The 15,694-nt window shown below is 43.1% G+C and overlaps 1 protein-coding gene across 1 annotated transcript; it reads right to left on the reverse strand.

Annotated features, from left to right (window-relative positions):
- Window positions 1–356: 356 nt before the first annotated feature.
- DDX20 (DEAD-box helicase 20) lies at window positions 357–11,194 on the reverse strand. Its single transcript, XM_028102139.2, has 11 exons — window positions 10,723–11,194; window positions 10,243–10,337; window positions 8,109–8,277; window positions 7,358–7,472; window positions 7,095–7,237; window positions 6,820–6,958; window positions 6,666–6,724; window positions 5,342–5,424; window positions 4,902–5,007; window positions 4,677–4,778; window positions 357–2,195 (listed from the first exon to the last, which is right to left on the reverse strand). The coding sequence occupies exons 1-11, from the start codon at window positions 11,021–11,023 to the stop codon at window positions 1,036–1,038; spliced, it is 2,472 nt and encodes an 823-aa protein (XP_027957940.1). The 5' UTR covers window positions 11,024–11,194; the 3' UTR covers window positions 357–1,035.
- Between the last annotated feature and the right edge of the window lie 4,500 nt (window positions 11,195–15,694).

Raw genomic sequence — 15,694 nt, forward strand, 5'->3', positions numbered from 1 at the left:
GGGAGAAAATTTAAAATTAAGGGAACAGTAAAAGTAAAAACTGGGGGGAAATTTCTAGAAGACATAGGATCAGGACGCACTGTGGGAAGAGTGAACAGAACTGAGTTCCAGCTTCCAAAAAATACTTAAAGACAGAGAACTTTCCCTTAGCCTCCCAGCAGAGTAGTGCAGTTCTTAATCTGGGTTCCATACATGGGCTTCAGAAGGTCTATGAACCTCTTGGAATTACATACACAGTTCCTGTTTACAGAATGGCAACTCTACAAATCTATAGCTTTCATCTCCTAAAAGGATCCAAGAACCAATGAAAAGTAAGAGTTACTCCCTTTCTTGAGAAACAAAAATAAGACAGCCACTGATGATCCTCAGCTATTTAATGCACAGTAAAAACACAGCTTTTCACAATCTTAAAAACAAAAGACATTCAAAAGATGAATAAACATGTCAATAAACATTTGACAAAGTTTGCATTTTTACTGGTAACAAATATTTTTACCGGAAGCAAAGAGCATGAAAGCAAGTACCTTTGGAAAAGTCTGAAGCAATATTTATTCCTTCCTGCCTAAATATAAAAGGCGAGGGGATTTTCTGATCTACCATGCTACAAATTTCTACAAGAACACACCTCTACGGAAATACAGTCCAAGCCTTTTGTCAAGAACTCCACAGCATAACTAACATTATTTTTTAAATCCTCAACTGTTTTTATTTTTTTAAAGTAAGCAGTGGTATAAGTCTTTTTAAATGTTTCTTTTCCAAATGGCTTACAGAAAATGGCATCCTGGGACTTTTAGCTCTGTGTCCCCAAAGTTTTCCTTCAAGAATCTGATCCGTGAAGTTTCTTAAAAAGAAAGATAATGTACCTGGTCAGGTAGGTCAAAACAATCTGGGAAAAATCGACGTGTCCCAGTGGGAAGCCTCAAGACTTTTCAAATTCCTCAAAAAATGCCACTCTACCATATAGGCCAAGGAGGTTGGCTATGCAAAGGTATACGCTCGTTGGTGTTTCTGGATGGCGTGAGGTACCGCCTACAATCACTGGTTGCCTCGCATCATTTCTTGGAGATAAATGGTATTCATGTGGTAAGCCGCCATCCAACTTGGATGCCTCTGAGCGTTCCAGTAATACGACTGAGAGGCAGCGGCGTAGTACTCCTGCCATGCCCTGTAGTAAGCCCTCCAGTACTCCTCATAATCCTGATAGGCATCAGAAAAACTTGGATGTGCTTCCCTGTGGCAGTCATACCAACCATCTTCCTGAGGTTCTGCCGGCGCTCGATAGGAAGACCGCCTGGGAGGGTTTCTCCGGCTCTGCTTAGCTCTCTGGTTAGCCCCCTCTTTATGCCTGGCCTTTGTCTGGATTCCAGGTGATTCTTGATACTCTGCTGGATGAGGGGTATCGTCTCCATTCAGAGGTTGTTCCAGAGAGATATGGCCATCCACAGGAGTGGATTCCAAGTCTTTCAGCTGAGTATCCGAAGAGCCTTCCAAGTAGGACTTACTTCCTTTGCTCTGGGAAGAAGTCCTCGAGCTGTAAGAATCACTGTCACTCTCTGAGTCTCCAGACTGACTACTACTTGCCAGTATCGGCACTCTCTCCTCGGGAATTCTATTTCTTACAAATCCATTTTGAGGATTCACAGTCTGATCCCCAGGACCTGTGTAATGCCTGATGATTTCCACAGGCTTCTCTAACCCCTCTTTAATATAGTGTTCATAATCCTCTACCAATTCTGTAAAAGTCAAAGAGTACGGCACGTGGATTTTAAAGGAAGACAGACAAGGAATTTTGGGCAGTGACACAGGTAAAGCTTCTTTGACCTGGGGCTGACTGGTAGAGTTTTCAACAGAGATCTCAACAGGATTCTTCATTTGCTCTTCCAATTGTATGCCACAGCCCACTTCTTTTGGTGACATTGCTTTTTCTATGACTCCACATTCTGAGTGGCTTTTCACAGGAAGCTTCTGTTTAGTATTATTTTTTGATTTGACTAATAGTGAAGATACAGAAGTATTTTTAGGTGAAGCCACGTGGTTACCATGACCTTTCTGAGTTTGAAAGTTTCTCTCCATTTTTTGGATCTGCTTTTTTAAGGGCTGGGTAGGTACACTCGCTAAGCCATACGTATGCATAGCAGCTTTAACCTCCACGTCCCAATCCAAACATTCTTCCATTAGACCAGGAGGAATGGGATCTACATAAAAGGAACAAAAGAATATTAAAAGTGTGAGCTGCTCTAGATCAGCAATTTTTGAATGACTTCATAAAGCTTTCCACAGTCAAATAAGGTTAATAAATAAAATATACTAATAATATACTAAGAAGCTTAAGGATTACATTATATCAGTATTTTAAAAGATCTAAACAATCCTTGCAGTAAAGAAATATGCCCCCAAATATGCAAGACCCATCCCATACCCATAAGCAATATTTTCCCATACCGCCCACTCAAAAAAAGCTAACGCTGGGAGTAAGGTCCAAGTCTGCAGCAACTCTCCCATCTCTTCCCTCCTCACTCTCCCCAGCTCCTCCCCTTGATCTCCCCAATGCCAACAGCAAAACAAGATATTAGCAAATGGATTGTACTCCCCCCAAAGCTTATCAGCTGGGAAATATTACAATTGCAACTCTGCACCCAAGTAAATCTGTCACTCTATACTCCCAAGAAGGAGAAATCACTGCCTCCAACAGTGGAGAAAAACCTCTACAGGGGAAAAAGTTAGATGACTATAAAAAAGATCTACGGTCTCAACAGCACTTCTAAGTTTTCAAAAATTTGCTGGCTCCTGCTCTCTAAATTTCCTATTCCATCCAGGTGGGACAATTCGCTCCCACCTGCACACTCTGACCTTCCCCAAGTGTGATCAGTTTTCACCTTAGGCAGACAAAACATACAGAGCCCATGATTTACACAGGTCTTGCCCGTTTGTTGTTGCTATTGGTGCTAATGTATATGTACCCACTACCTAATCCCTCGGATCAGGACTTTTCAGCTGGGGCTCTTGATCTCTGGCTGAACAGACCCTCTGACTAGAACTTTGATTCCTACTAAGGTGATATCCTTTGCTTGCCTACACCTATAAAACAGGCCAATTTCTCTCCCACTCCTGCTCCAGGTACTTCATCTGAGCAGCCTATTGTCATATAAGTTCCTAGTCCGATGTAAGTCTAACACCACAAATACACTTTCTCATGATTTCAGGGCTCTGTTAACATTACATAAAGATCCGAATATGTCATTTTCCAATATCCAAAGGCAAATTTTCTTTTTATCGCTGAATGCTATGATACTGAATCCTACCAAGTCTTAACCCTCTTATACCAGTTTTCAATTTATTTTTTCCACATTATAATCATTTGACAGGTTACTAATAGACTTAGACATAGAATTAAGATACTATAGTGTCTTAAAACTGACAAAGAACCTACAGACCATTTCTAAAAACAAATATTTTCTAAATCAGAACACAAGCTTAGAGCAATTAAAGAAATTTGTGAAAAGATTAAAAAATGAGTTATTATAAAGCCAAAACTAATTCCCAGACATGTGCTTAGTCTAGCTTTATAAAAACCACTAAAGGAGTTATATATAAATTAGTAAAATATTCCATGCTGTTATTTATTCAATTAACTACGTATCCCATATTCTAGATCATGTATATAAGTATATATCTATGTATACACACACACACACACACACACACAACACTGCACACATGAACAAATGTAGCAAATAAACCACATTTCTACATGACAGTTTTTTTAAAATTTTCAAGAGATCATCAATAGTTTTGGATATGCAATTTCCCAAGTGGCACTTAAAAAATTCAGCTTGACAGGGCGCCTGGGTGGCTCAGTTGGTTAAGCGACTGCCTTTGGCTCAGGTCATGATCCTGGAGTCCCGGGATCGAGTCCCGCATCGGGCTCCCTGCTCAGCAGGGAGTCTGCTTCTCCCTCTGACCCTCCCCCCTCTCATGTGCACTCTCTCTCTCTTTCAAATAAATAAATAAATAAATCTTTAAAAAAAATTTTTTAAAAATTCAGCTTGACAAATGATTCACTAAAATCAAAAGAGAACATTGTAGCAGGGGTGCCTGGCTGACTCAGTTGGAAGAGCATGCAACTCCTGATCTTGGGGTCATGAATTTGAGCCCCATGCTGGTGTGGAGATTACTTAGTAAGTAGATAAATAAACTCAAAAAAAAAAAGAAAAGAAAGAAAACACTTCAAATTTTTCAAAATAGCATTCAAATTAAAGATACTACTCCTTCCTCATGGTGACAAAGGAGAATATGGCAAGAACTACCTTTACAGTCACAAAAGTAGTAAAATATATGCCCCGTTATATAAAAGAATAAAATGAAATTGCAAGGCTACAAGCTAAAATATAGAGCTAATACAGTAGTAAAACATTTTTCATGTGCCAGGAATTACTGCTTATGAGCTATAAGAACTTAGGCAAATTACTTAACTTCTCAATGCCTCAATACCCTCATTCACAAAAAGTCAGTAATAACAGCATGCACTTCACAGGATTGTGGCAAGAATTAAACGAGTTAACATACTGAATGGGACCCAACACATCCTAAGTACTCCGTGTCAGCTATTATTTTTATGAGGTCTATCACCAATATGATTATTCCTTTGACGGCAAAATGAAATAGACAAAATGTACCTGGTAAAGGCAGAAGGTTGATGTTACATTTCTGGGCAATTTTCATCATCACGTTTTCTTCTTCTCCCCGACAACAGTAGGTCACTGTCAACCCCAAAGTACCTAAAGCACAGAGGGAATGTTATGTAGATCAATTTCACATACGTGTCACTCCACCTGTCATATTTGTAATTCTTCCTCCTAAAGAAAGCAGCCAAACTTTTTTCTTTTCTTTTCTTTTTTTACCAAAACGGCCAGCTCTGCCAATCCGATGCATATATGTCTCCCAATCCAATGGTACATCCAGATTTACAACCAGGTTCACCTTCTCAGCATCAATCCCACGGGAAGTCTTGAATTAAAGAAGAGAACAAGTGTTTGCATTAACTGCTACATGGGCACCAACGCACACCCGATTATTCTAATATAACCAAGAGCCAAGTTAAGACCAGGAAGATATTTAGGAGCAAAGGAAAAGGAAATTCATTTCTAATGACTAGTTTCAAGAATAAACATGAAAATATAAAAGACTTTGAAGAAAGCAAATTCCCCAGCACTGGAAAGACAATTCCCTTCTGGTATTCTTATCAGATACACCCATATAAAATAATAAATGAAACCTGTGCATCTGATAATAGAGCCCAAGTCAGGATGGATTAGTCACCCGAACTGAACAGGCAATTTACCAAATCTGTGGAAATGAGGACTCTGCAATGAAACTGCTTCAGTTTGGCCATAGCATCAAGACGCTGATTCTGATTCATGTTGCCTAAAAACACCCAAAAAGAAAGTCATATAAAAACAAGCTAATACATATTTATCAAATCCACAAAAAGCAGAAATCATAACTACCAGTCTTAACGCTTTAAAAATACACCAACCAAAGTTAATTCTCTCCTTACATGCAAATCTAGGTTAAGACCTAAAGTCAGAATCTTTTAAAATCTGGTTAGGGGGCCCCTGGGTGGCTCAGTCCTTAAGTGTCTGCCTTCAGCTCAGGTCACGATCCCAGGGTCCTGGAATCAAACCCCGCGTCAGGCTCCCTGATCCGCGGGAGGCCTGCTTCTCCCTCCCCCACTCCCCCTGCTTGTGTTCCCTCTCTTGCTGTCAAAAAATAAATTTACAAAATCTTTAAAAAAAAAAAATCTGGTTAGGCAGTCAACTTGAAATTCAAAAATTAATTTTAAATGGTGACTAGGTTATGCCTGCAGATATCACATTGTATCTGCAAAGTTACATATGAAGCAGAGTAATTCTTAGGAAAATAAAATTGCTGTAATTAGCTGTTTATAAATTTTGTTTTGAAGTGTGATCTATGGTCAAAATATTGTCCATTAATAAAGTCTCCCCAGTATCTCACGATATACAAAGACTAGACAAGCTTAGGCTAACAGGTTAAAAAACTAAGCTATCAATGAAAATTCTAAAAAGGAGCTCACTGATCAAAATTCCTTTAAATCTTTCATTCCTATTAAGTCAGCAGGAATAATTTAGCTATGTGTCAAAAATGAATCATTTTGGGGCACCTGGCTGGCTCAGTGGGTACAGCGTGCAACTCTTGATCTCAGGGTTGTGAGTTCGAGCCCTATACTGGATGTAGAGATTACTTAAAAATAAAATCTTAAAAAGAAGAATCATCTTTGCCTTCCATAAGACCTTAAAGCAGTAATTCAGTGGCAATTCTTAGCATTTTTACAATAATTATGGAAAGAAGCAAAATAGTTTTCTCTGAAGATGACAAACACAAACTTTATAAAATTATTAAGTTCTTTATGGAGAATTAATTTCAATTTTCCTAATTTCATATTATATACCAAGTTACTTCTTAAACAACAAGGATATAGATATATCAAATCCCAATGAAATACTCACCTGAAATTTCCTTTACTCTGGAGACTCAGTGTAACCTCACACTCAAGACAACTCACAAAGTAGTATTTCTTCCTCCTGACTTTGGACAGGCTTCAAGTCAGAACACTAAACAAAGATTAAAGTAAGAGATGAACTTACCTGAAATGCACTCAGCAGGAAAGCCTTTAGAAGAAAGGATATCTGCCAAATGTTGTGCTCTATGAAAAATAACATAGAGGGTTATAATTTTATAAATACGACCTTACACCTTTTATTTCACAGGTTCCCCAGATGACCTCTTAAGGTACATTACCTGCTGTGCAAATTAGAAAAGACTAAGGCTTGATTAAATGGAATTCTGCTGAACAGTTCCTGTAAATGCTGAGCCTTTTCCTCAAAAATCTTATGGGCCAAAGGGTATGAATTGACAATTTTGTAATACTGCTTCAAACCTAGAAAGAAGTCAAAGGTCTTCTGTTAAAACAAACATATTTGCTATAGCAAATATGAAAACAGCAGCCAACTAGGCAAGGGAAAGCTCCAGAATATCACAAACCAGGAATGTAAGTATCCAATATCTATACTCACCTATGAGACTAGGATCACTGGAATTTAGTCTTACAAAAGTGGGATCTCTCATGTACTTTGTCAAAGCATTAGCCAAAAATTCAGGGTAGGTAGCTGACACTGCCAACATCTGTTTACTGGCAGGCAAGGAAGAATAAATCCAGCTGCAAAACAGAAGAGAAATACACACCATGGAAACCAATCACAGTAATTACCACTTGGAAAAGCTAAAAATAGACACTTCAGGACACTATTTTATTAGTCATGCAAGTTATTTCTCTTACTTTATTTGCTCCTGGAAGCTGCCTTCTTCTAAAAGCTTATCTGCTTCATCAAGAATAAAGAGACGTATACTGCCTGGGTTCAAGTAGTCAAGTTCTATCAGTTGTTTAATTCTGCCTAAATTCCAGAAAAAAAGCATATCGAAAATATTTAAGATGCACTGAATGTGTGCCAATCTCAGTCAATGTTGTTACCCTACTTACTCACCATTTATACTGCTGACCTTCTTGACCCGACCCTCATTATTATGCATTTATACACTGAACCACCAATCAGAAACTGAGTTCTGATCTTGCCTAAATCCATTACTTTTCCCTCACATTTCACCACCAATAAGTATGGATCACAACACTGTTCTCATCAAAAAAGACTTGAATGCTAAGGCCCTGAATACTAAATTCTGATTTGAGTGATTCACAACTGAATGATTAATAGAGAAGCAAAGAATAATCCCAATGCATGGCTTAGAAAGGCTTCCTGAAAATCACCTCATTTCTCCTCTTCTCAGAAGCCATTTCCATACATGTGCTTAAACATCCTTAGGAATGGAGATTTCATAAGTCCTCCTGGTAATCCAGTCACGTGTCTATATCTCACTGGTCTAAGCCTCTTCATTTATATCCTCATTTATAATCCTCAAAATAATTATCATAGTTATTAAAGATTCCCATATTTCTTACCTTAATTATATTATTTATATGAAAAGTGTTCAGTTCCTTAAAAGCGCCAGTTATAAACAGGGTGATATCTTACCAGGAGAGCCAACAGCAATATGACACTTTTTAAGTCTGGTTTTGTCTTGTGATAATGGAGTCCCTCCAATAAAGACATGACACTCTAAGCCTTCCATTTTTATTCCAATAGCTGTAATAACAGAATGTATCTGTACAGCAATTTCTCTTGTAGGAGCCAAGATCAAAATCTAAAAAAGCATAAAATATATATACCTTTAACAACTCAGTGGAATAGATACATGTGATTGGCACATTCGTACTACAGTGAGCTATTTTTCACTTAAACGAACACAAGCAGGGGGAGTTGGGGAGGGAGACAGGGAGCCCGATGCGGGGCTCGATCCCAGGACCCTGGGATCGTAACCTGAGCCGAAAGCAGACGTTTAACGACTGAGCCACCCAGGTGCTCCTAAACAATCATTTTAAATGATGAGTTTTTATAGACAAGGGAAGCTACTCCATTCATTCACTTATGTATTCATTCAACAAATGTTATTAAACAAGAACCTACTATATGTACTAGGGAACATGTAAGTTGCTGTAGAGTCAACAATACACAGTCCAGGGGCGCCTTGGTGGCTCAGCTGGTTAAGCGTCTACCCTGGGCTCAGGTCATAATGTCAGGGTCCTGGGATCGAGTCCCACATCGGGCTCCCAGCTCAGCGGGGAGTCTGCTTCTCCCTCTCCCTCTCCCTCTGCCTCCTCCCCACGGCTCATGCCCTGTCTCTCTCTCTCAAATAAATAAATAAAATCTTAAAAAAAAAAAGAAACAACACACAGTCCTTGCTCTCACAGCACTTTCATTCTGTGTAAGAAGATACACAATAAACAAACATACGTAAATCATGACATACAATGAAAAGTACTATAAAGAAAAATCAAACAGGGAAAAGAGACAAGTGACAAGGAAGGGAAGGAGTTATTTTAAATGGGGCAATCCATGAAGGCCACTAAGGGCGTAACATCTGAGCAGAGACCTAAATGTATACCACAGACACCTGGGGAGCTGTTTTCGAGAAGAGAAGACAGCAAATGTAGAGGCCTTATGACAATAATATTCTTAGTGTGCTTGAGGAACAGCAGGGAAGCCCTCGTCACTGGAACAAATCAGGGTCAGATATCTAGGCCCATGAAAAAGGAGCCTTGAGACTCACGGTGAGAACTCTGCAATATAACAACTGGAGGATGAGGTGAAACTACATGTTCTCAGGTATGAGAAGAAAAAAAACTCCTTAAAAAAAAAAAAAAAGCTAGAGGCAAATATACCAAAACAGTTAACAGCAGTTTCTTTCTGGGTAGGTGAAATTATGTGCTGTTTCCTGGTACTTGTTTACTTTTCTGAATTTTCCAATTTTTCAAAAATGAATATGTATTACTTTGAGAACACAAAGATCTGAAGTTTAAAAATTCAAATTTGGTTTATGGAACTTATTCAGCGTTTTGGCATTTCACCTACTGCCAAATTGTCAGAAGCCAAAATCTCGAATACATCTCCAATTCACTAGCTAGTAGACGAGCTGAGGTCTCTGGGAAGCAGGAAGCAGGAAGATTTCCTATGTGCATAACCCAGAATCTGGTGGTTATAAGACTCAAAAAGCTTTGAACATGGATGTACTGGCATAGTGTTTATACATAACATGGGCTCAGCCAAACTCTGTCGAAGAAACGATCCCCAAACCTAAATCGCTTATTAATTTAGGTAAGGCCATCTTTAGACCTACTCCAAGAGAACTTAGAAGATGGGAGAGCAATAGGACACACTCACAGAGCCAGCAATAGCCAGAGCACCACGTTATCATCAATCAGGCCAAATACTAAACCCTACCACATTCGGGGCAGCAAGTAAGAGAGTAAAGAAAACCTATCTGTGTTTTCAGGTAATGAAAAAATTGACACACATGGCAGACTTAATCTATTTAAGATGGAGTAATGGAAATTTCCAAACTTCTAACACTAATGAGGGATCCTTGGTTACCACCCACACCACCGCCACACAAGGGCTTTAATGTCTACTTTACTTCTATACTTTTCATATGGCTTAACTCAATCATTCATCAAATTCATCTCTTCCGTCTCTCAGGAGCTACTGGTATTGCATCCAACCTGTGACAAAATCCACATACCCTCCTTCAGGTCCTCTGAGCTACACTCACCTGGGTACTGAGGTTTTCAAGAACAAGCGAGTCCAAAGCAATGGTAGAGAACACACAGGTTTTCCCAGTGCCAGATTTGGCTTGAACAATTAAATCTGAGGAGAAAAAGTTATATGCATCACTAGCCAGTACTGACTAAAGAAGCTTAAATACCAACATGAAACCACAGAACCAGAAGGTTCTCCAGAGATCACCGAATTGGCACATTCGTTTGTAGTTAACTCAAAAAAGCATGAGGCCATATCCGGAAACATGCCTCTTCCCTGAACCTCTACTTCATCTTCTCGAATTGAGAGCCATCTGTCAACTGTGCAAAGGGCCGTAACCATCTTCCAATTGAACACCGCGTCTCTGTTTTACAAGAGAGGAAACTGAGGCTCGAGGGCGCACAGCGCCTGGCCGCAGGCCAAGGCCTGCACCGGCGGCGGCCCTGGGGCTCCTCCCGGACCCTCCCGGCCCGAGCGCGGCCCCCGCCCTCACCGAGCCCGCAGCGCCCCAGCGGGATGGCCTTGAGCTGCACCGGCGAGGGCCGCTCGAAGCCGGCCGCCCGCAGCCCCTCCAGCACCGGCCGCGACAGCAGCAATGACTCGAAGTCGGCCGGCTCCGCCAGCAGCACGTCCCCCGTGCGGGTCCGCGGACCGCTGACGTCGTGAGCCGTCCGCAGGCTCCGCACCGGCCCGGGGGCTGGCTCCGAGGCCGCGAGCTGTGCGGCCACACGCTCCGCCGGCATAGCGGCCTCCACCGTCGCTAAGGCCGCGGGGGCTTCAAACGCCGCCGCCATCGTCGCCGCGCCGCCCGATCTCGCGGTACTTGAGGCGACGGAGGGAGCCTAAGAGCGAGAAGAGGAAAAACTTTATTGGCAGCCCTCCCGGAAAGACACTGACGCGCTTGGCCTGGGAGAGGGGCGAAGGGACGGAAGTCGGAGGCTTGGGAAGTCTCGGAAACAGCGATAACGACAAAAAATGTGGCCCGAGGAAGGCGGGAAGAGGGAGGAGAGGAAGGCGGGGGCTACCGGGATGCTGCCGCGGGCTGCCTGCAGAGGGCGCCGCGCGCTCACGGTGGGGGCGCCACCCCGCCTCGCGGGCCTCCGTGGGCGGTCCGGCCAGCCCCTCGCCCCGCCCCGCCCCGCTCACAACGCGGGCTTTGTGTTGCGCTCGGGGCGTCACGCTCCCCGCCTCCGGGCGGCGGGCGGCGGGCGGCGGGCGCCTCCGGCCGGGCCTGTCCCCGCCCGCCCGGAGCTCCGAGCACGGCCGGACAGGACTTCCCCGTAGTGCGGTCCGTGTCCGTCTCGGTACCGCTTCACTCCTCTCTGTCCCCAGCCGCAGCGCTGTACCTGGCACACTGAGCTCCCGTGCCGTCCACTGAATTGCAGCCAGGCCCTGACTGACACCTCCCAAAGCCCTAGCTCGGCCTCACACCTCCTGAACTTAGATTTGTACATCCATCTGCCTTCTCAGCAACGCCACTCAGAAGTCTGATAGACCTCCCAAATCTATTATGTCATCTGTGCTGCTCCTGTCCCTGGCGCTATGCACCACCATCTCACGGGTGACAACTGACAGTCTTTGCCACTTGCCCTTCCTTTAAGGTCTCTGCTCAGATATCGCCTTTCCAAAGAGGTCGTTCCTGACCTATTATTTTTTAATAAGTTTTTTTAATTTAAATTGAATTAGCCAATATATGGTACATCATTAGTTTCAGATACAGAGTTAAGTAATTCATCAGTTGCTCATCACATCACCTGCCCTCCTTAATGCCCATCACCCAGTTACCTCAATCCCCACCAACCCTCCCTCCAGCAACCCTGTTTTGTTTTGTGTTTTGTTTTGTTTTGTTTTTTAAGATTTCATCTATTTATTTGACAGAGAGAGACACAGCGAGAGAGGGAACACAAGCGGGGGGAATGGGAGAGGGAGAAGCAGGCTTCCCGCTGAGCGGGGAGCCCGATGCGGGGCTCAATCCCAGGACCCTGGGACCACGACCGGAGCCGAAGGCAGACACCTAACGACTGAGCCACCCAGGCGCCCCAGCAGCAACCCTCAGTTTGTTTCCTGTAGTTAAGAATCTCTCATGGTTTGTCTCCCTCTCTGATTGCTTCCCATTTAGTTTTCCATCCCTTCCCATACGATCCTCAGCACTATTTCTTATATTCCACATATGAGTGAAACCATATAACTTCTCTGATTGGCTTACTTCGCTCAGCATAATACCCTCCAGCTCCATAAATGTCAATGTATTTTAATTCCAGTAGCGTTAACTAACAGTGTTACATTAGCTTCAGGTGTAAGAGCTAGCGATTCAACCATTCTATACATTACTCAGTGCTCATCATGAGAAGCTTACTCTTTAACCCCCATCACCTACTTCACCCCGACCTATTATTATCATCTAACCTAGTTCCCCCATCCCCTGAGCTCCCCTACCTTTCCCACCACTCTCTGTTCCCTGGTTCTGCTTTATTTTTCTTCATGGTACTTACCACGACCTGAGATTGTGTTGATTGTCTGTCTCCCCCACTCTGTGAGGACAGGGACCTGTCTAGTTCTCTCCTGTGTTCCTAATGGGAAAAACCAGATCTGAAACATAGTAAGTGCTCAATATTGAATAAACAAGCTCCTATGACCAAGTCTTAGTCATAATTCCAAATTTAATATTTCTGGAACCTAATCTTATTCAAATTCCAAACCTAAAGATATTCTGCGTCCAACTCCCAACTTTTTCTTTTGTCCTTATATCATCATTCTGATCATTCTCTCTCCCCCTATTTTCACACATGTGCACGTACCCAGATTCCAAATGATGGGGGGGGGGGCTTTGGCAAAGTAATCCCATTGGAAAGAGGTCCCAAAGATGTATTTTGCTTAGAAATTTAGAAAACATTGAGAAAATGTCAACTGCCCATGTGCAAGAGGGGGGCCTGTTGGGATTGGGCACTGAATTTTCCAGGCTTCCCCATAGTACCCCCGCCTCTCACCCACCTAACCCCCACATCCCACACCTGGGAATTATTTTAGACCCCCCCACCTACCATCCCTCTCCTTTTCTAACAATTACCTAAGGGCAGGTAATTTGGCCTCTACCTATTTTATTCATTCCTCTCTCCAGTCTCCCTGGCATGTATCCTATTTTAAGCCCCTCTATCATCCGAGCTGTTGCAACAACCTCCAGAATGGTCCCCCTGCCGAGTTTCTTTTCTCTCCCAGCCACTCAACCCACAGGTGCTGGAGTAATCCTTCTTAAGTGCGCATCTTAGGTTGTTTGGGTCCAGCTTCATGCCCTGTTCCTTTTAACGGCCTTTTTTATTTCCCACACCAGACCCCCACTTCACACTATAGTAATTCCAGTCTCGCTCTCACCGTGTTCTATTTACTTGTTTGCGTGTCTGTCCCTCACTATGAGCATCTCAAGGATGGGATTTTATCATTCTGTGCTCTCCAGCCCAGCACAGGCCCTTGGTGGGCCTAACAAACGTTGAATCTTGCTCAGAAGTCTTTGCTGGGTCTCCATGCACATAGCAGTGGTTCTATAGAATTCCAGAACACCAGTCACTGATGAAGCAGCCAGCTCTCATCCCAAAAGAAACAAAAAGACTACTCTTCCAGAAAAGAACATTTCCAGTTTTATAGGCATTCTGTGATTGTGTCTGTTGTTTATGATGTCTCACGGACACAAACATTGCTGTAATGTTACTAGGAATAAATTGTATTGCTCCAGCTAAAAACACAAATCAATAAACTGTTTTCCTCAGTAGCAAAAAATGTTAATAATGTTGTTGGCTGTAACTTTTAGTGCCATAAAGATAAAACCCAAAGGTAAGAGACCATTTAATAACTGGGTAAGGCGTGAGGGTAACATACACAGTAAGGAGTTGGATTCTTGTGTGCCTCCTGGCCTCCCCCAGGGTAAAATCACACTGGGACCCCAACCTTTTCTTATGCCGTTCTGTCTACCTTGGAAAGCCTTTCCTCACCTTCTGTACCTGGGAGCTAGAGAAGGGAAGGATTCCTGTGCACTGAAAAGCAAGTAAAACGTAGACTCAGGATGGATGCTGAGGATTATCTAAAGGGCCCATACGATCATTTCCCGGTGAAGGTTTCTGTACCGGAGGAGAGAAAAGCAATGGAAATAAAAGCATGGACATAAGGTGGCCCACCCTGAGTGTGAGGATCCATGGGGAAAATGTGGAAAAGAAAAGCACTACCATCTTTACAGCAACTTCTTCTCATTTAACCCTCAAAGCAACAAAGGGCAGGCAATATAAGTTGCATGCAACCCGCAAACATCTCTTTATTCTTTCTTTTGACAGTCATCTTCTGAACACCTAATATGAATCAGCCACGTGAGGGAGATACAGAAATGGGACAAAATAAGCAGAGCCTTGCTCTCAAGGAGAAACATACACGCAAACAGGTGGCCCCGATCAAGGAGGAAATATGCAAGTGGCACGAGGTGGTGTAAAATAATATGCAGTCCTGACATTTTTCCAGGGCCTTAGTTCAAGTGTGGCTGTCATGTGGGAGAGAGTGAGAACTTCTGAGAAATTAAGGAAAATGGCTTTTGGTATTCAGAGAGCAATAGCTTTCTTCCCTATGCCCTCCTCATCTCCACCCAAAATCAAAGTGCCTCAAAGCGTGCAGTGAACTATCGGGAAAACTCCATGCACGGATCATTCCTTACCTAATCCCTGAGTCTAGTACTTCTGCCAAAATGGCAGCACCAAGAGGCAAAGCTCAAGTCCCGTGAAGCACTGGGGGCTCATTTTCTGAGCCGATCCTGAAGGATAGATAAGGAGTTCATCAGGCAGTGGGGGTGGAAGGAGAGCTCACCAAACAGACAAGTCAGAGAGATATTCTGGGCAAAGGGAACAGTTTGTGCAAAGGCGTGGAAGCCTGAGAAACCATAATAGTTTAGGGAAGCCACGAGCTTTAGTGTGAACGGAAGCAAATATGGCAGCAGGTACCAGGAAATGAGCCTGCAGAGATATATCAGTCCCACGTTATGGAGGACCTGTCTGCTACCATAAGGACAATCAGATGTGTGTGCTGTGCTCTCCCAACGCCGGGGGCGGGGGTTCTGTTATGTAACAAGAGAAATACGGTTGGAAATGTGGATGGGGCTCGATTCATGGCGAAGCTGAGGGGTTTGGGTTTTAACTTGCAGACTGTGGAGCATCATCTAAATTTGGGATCTAATTGGAGGCAGGTAACAGCAGGCCCACATCACACACTGTTTCTCACACCCGATGGCTCCTGGGTGTTTTAGGTGTTGGCACAGTGCTTTCCGAGTATCAGGGCTTACCTGCGTGCGGCTTATCCAGCAAACTGACTCAGCATGCGTTTCCTCGCTCGCTCTCCCAGACAAGGGGGACCTTTCCTCCATTCTTCCGTTCATCTGCTCAGTGGACTAGTGCCATCAATAAACTTCAGTTATACGAAGTTTATCAAGTCACGAC

The sequence above is a fragment of the Eumetopias jubatus genome, unplaced genomic scaffold (genome assembly GCF_037043125.1).
Source record: "Eumetopias jubatus isolate StellerSeaLion01/CBP00866 unplaced genomic scaffold, mEumJub1_p1.0 scaffold_4, whole genome shotgun sequence".
Classification (NCBI taxonomy): Eukaryota; Metazoa; Chordata; class Mammalia; order Carnivora; family Otariidae; genus Eumetopias; species Eumetopias jubatus.

What these genes read in the sequence shown, in the direction of transcription:
- DDX20 (XM_028102139.2), bottom strand. Translation starts at nt 11,023, where the DNA reads ATGGCGGCGGCGTTTGAAGCCCCCGCGGCCTTAGCGACGGTGGAGGCC. An exon ending in AGCTTCCAGGAGCAAATAAA is followed by an intron (nt 7,238 to 7,357) that starts GTAAGAGAAATA and finishes TCTGTTTTGCAG; the next exon opens with CTGGATTTATTCTTCCTTGC. An exon ending in CAGTGATCCTAGTCTCATAG is followed by an intron (nt 6,959 to 7,094) that starts GTGAGTATAGAT and finishes ACTTCTTTCTAG; the next exon opens with GTTTGAAGCAGTATTACAAA.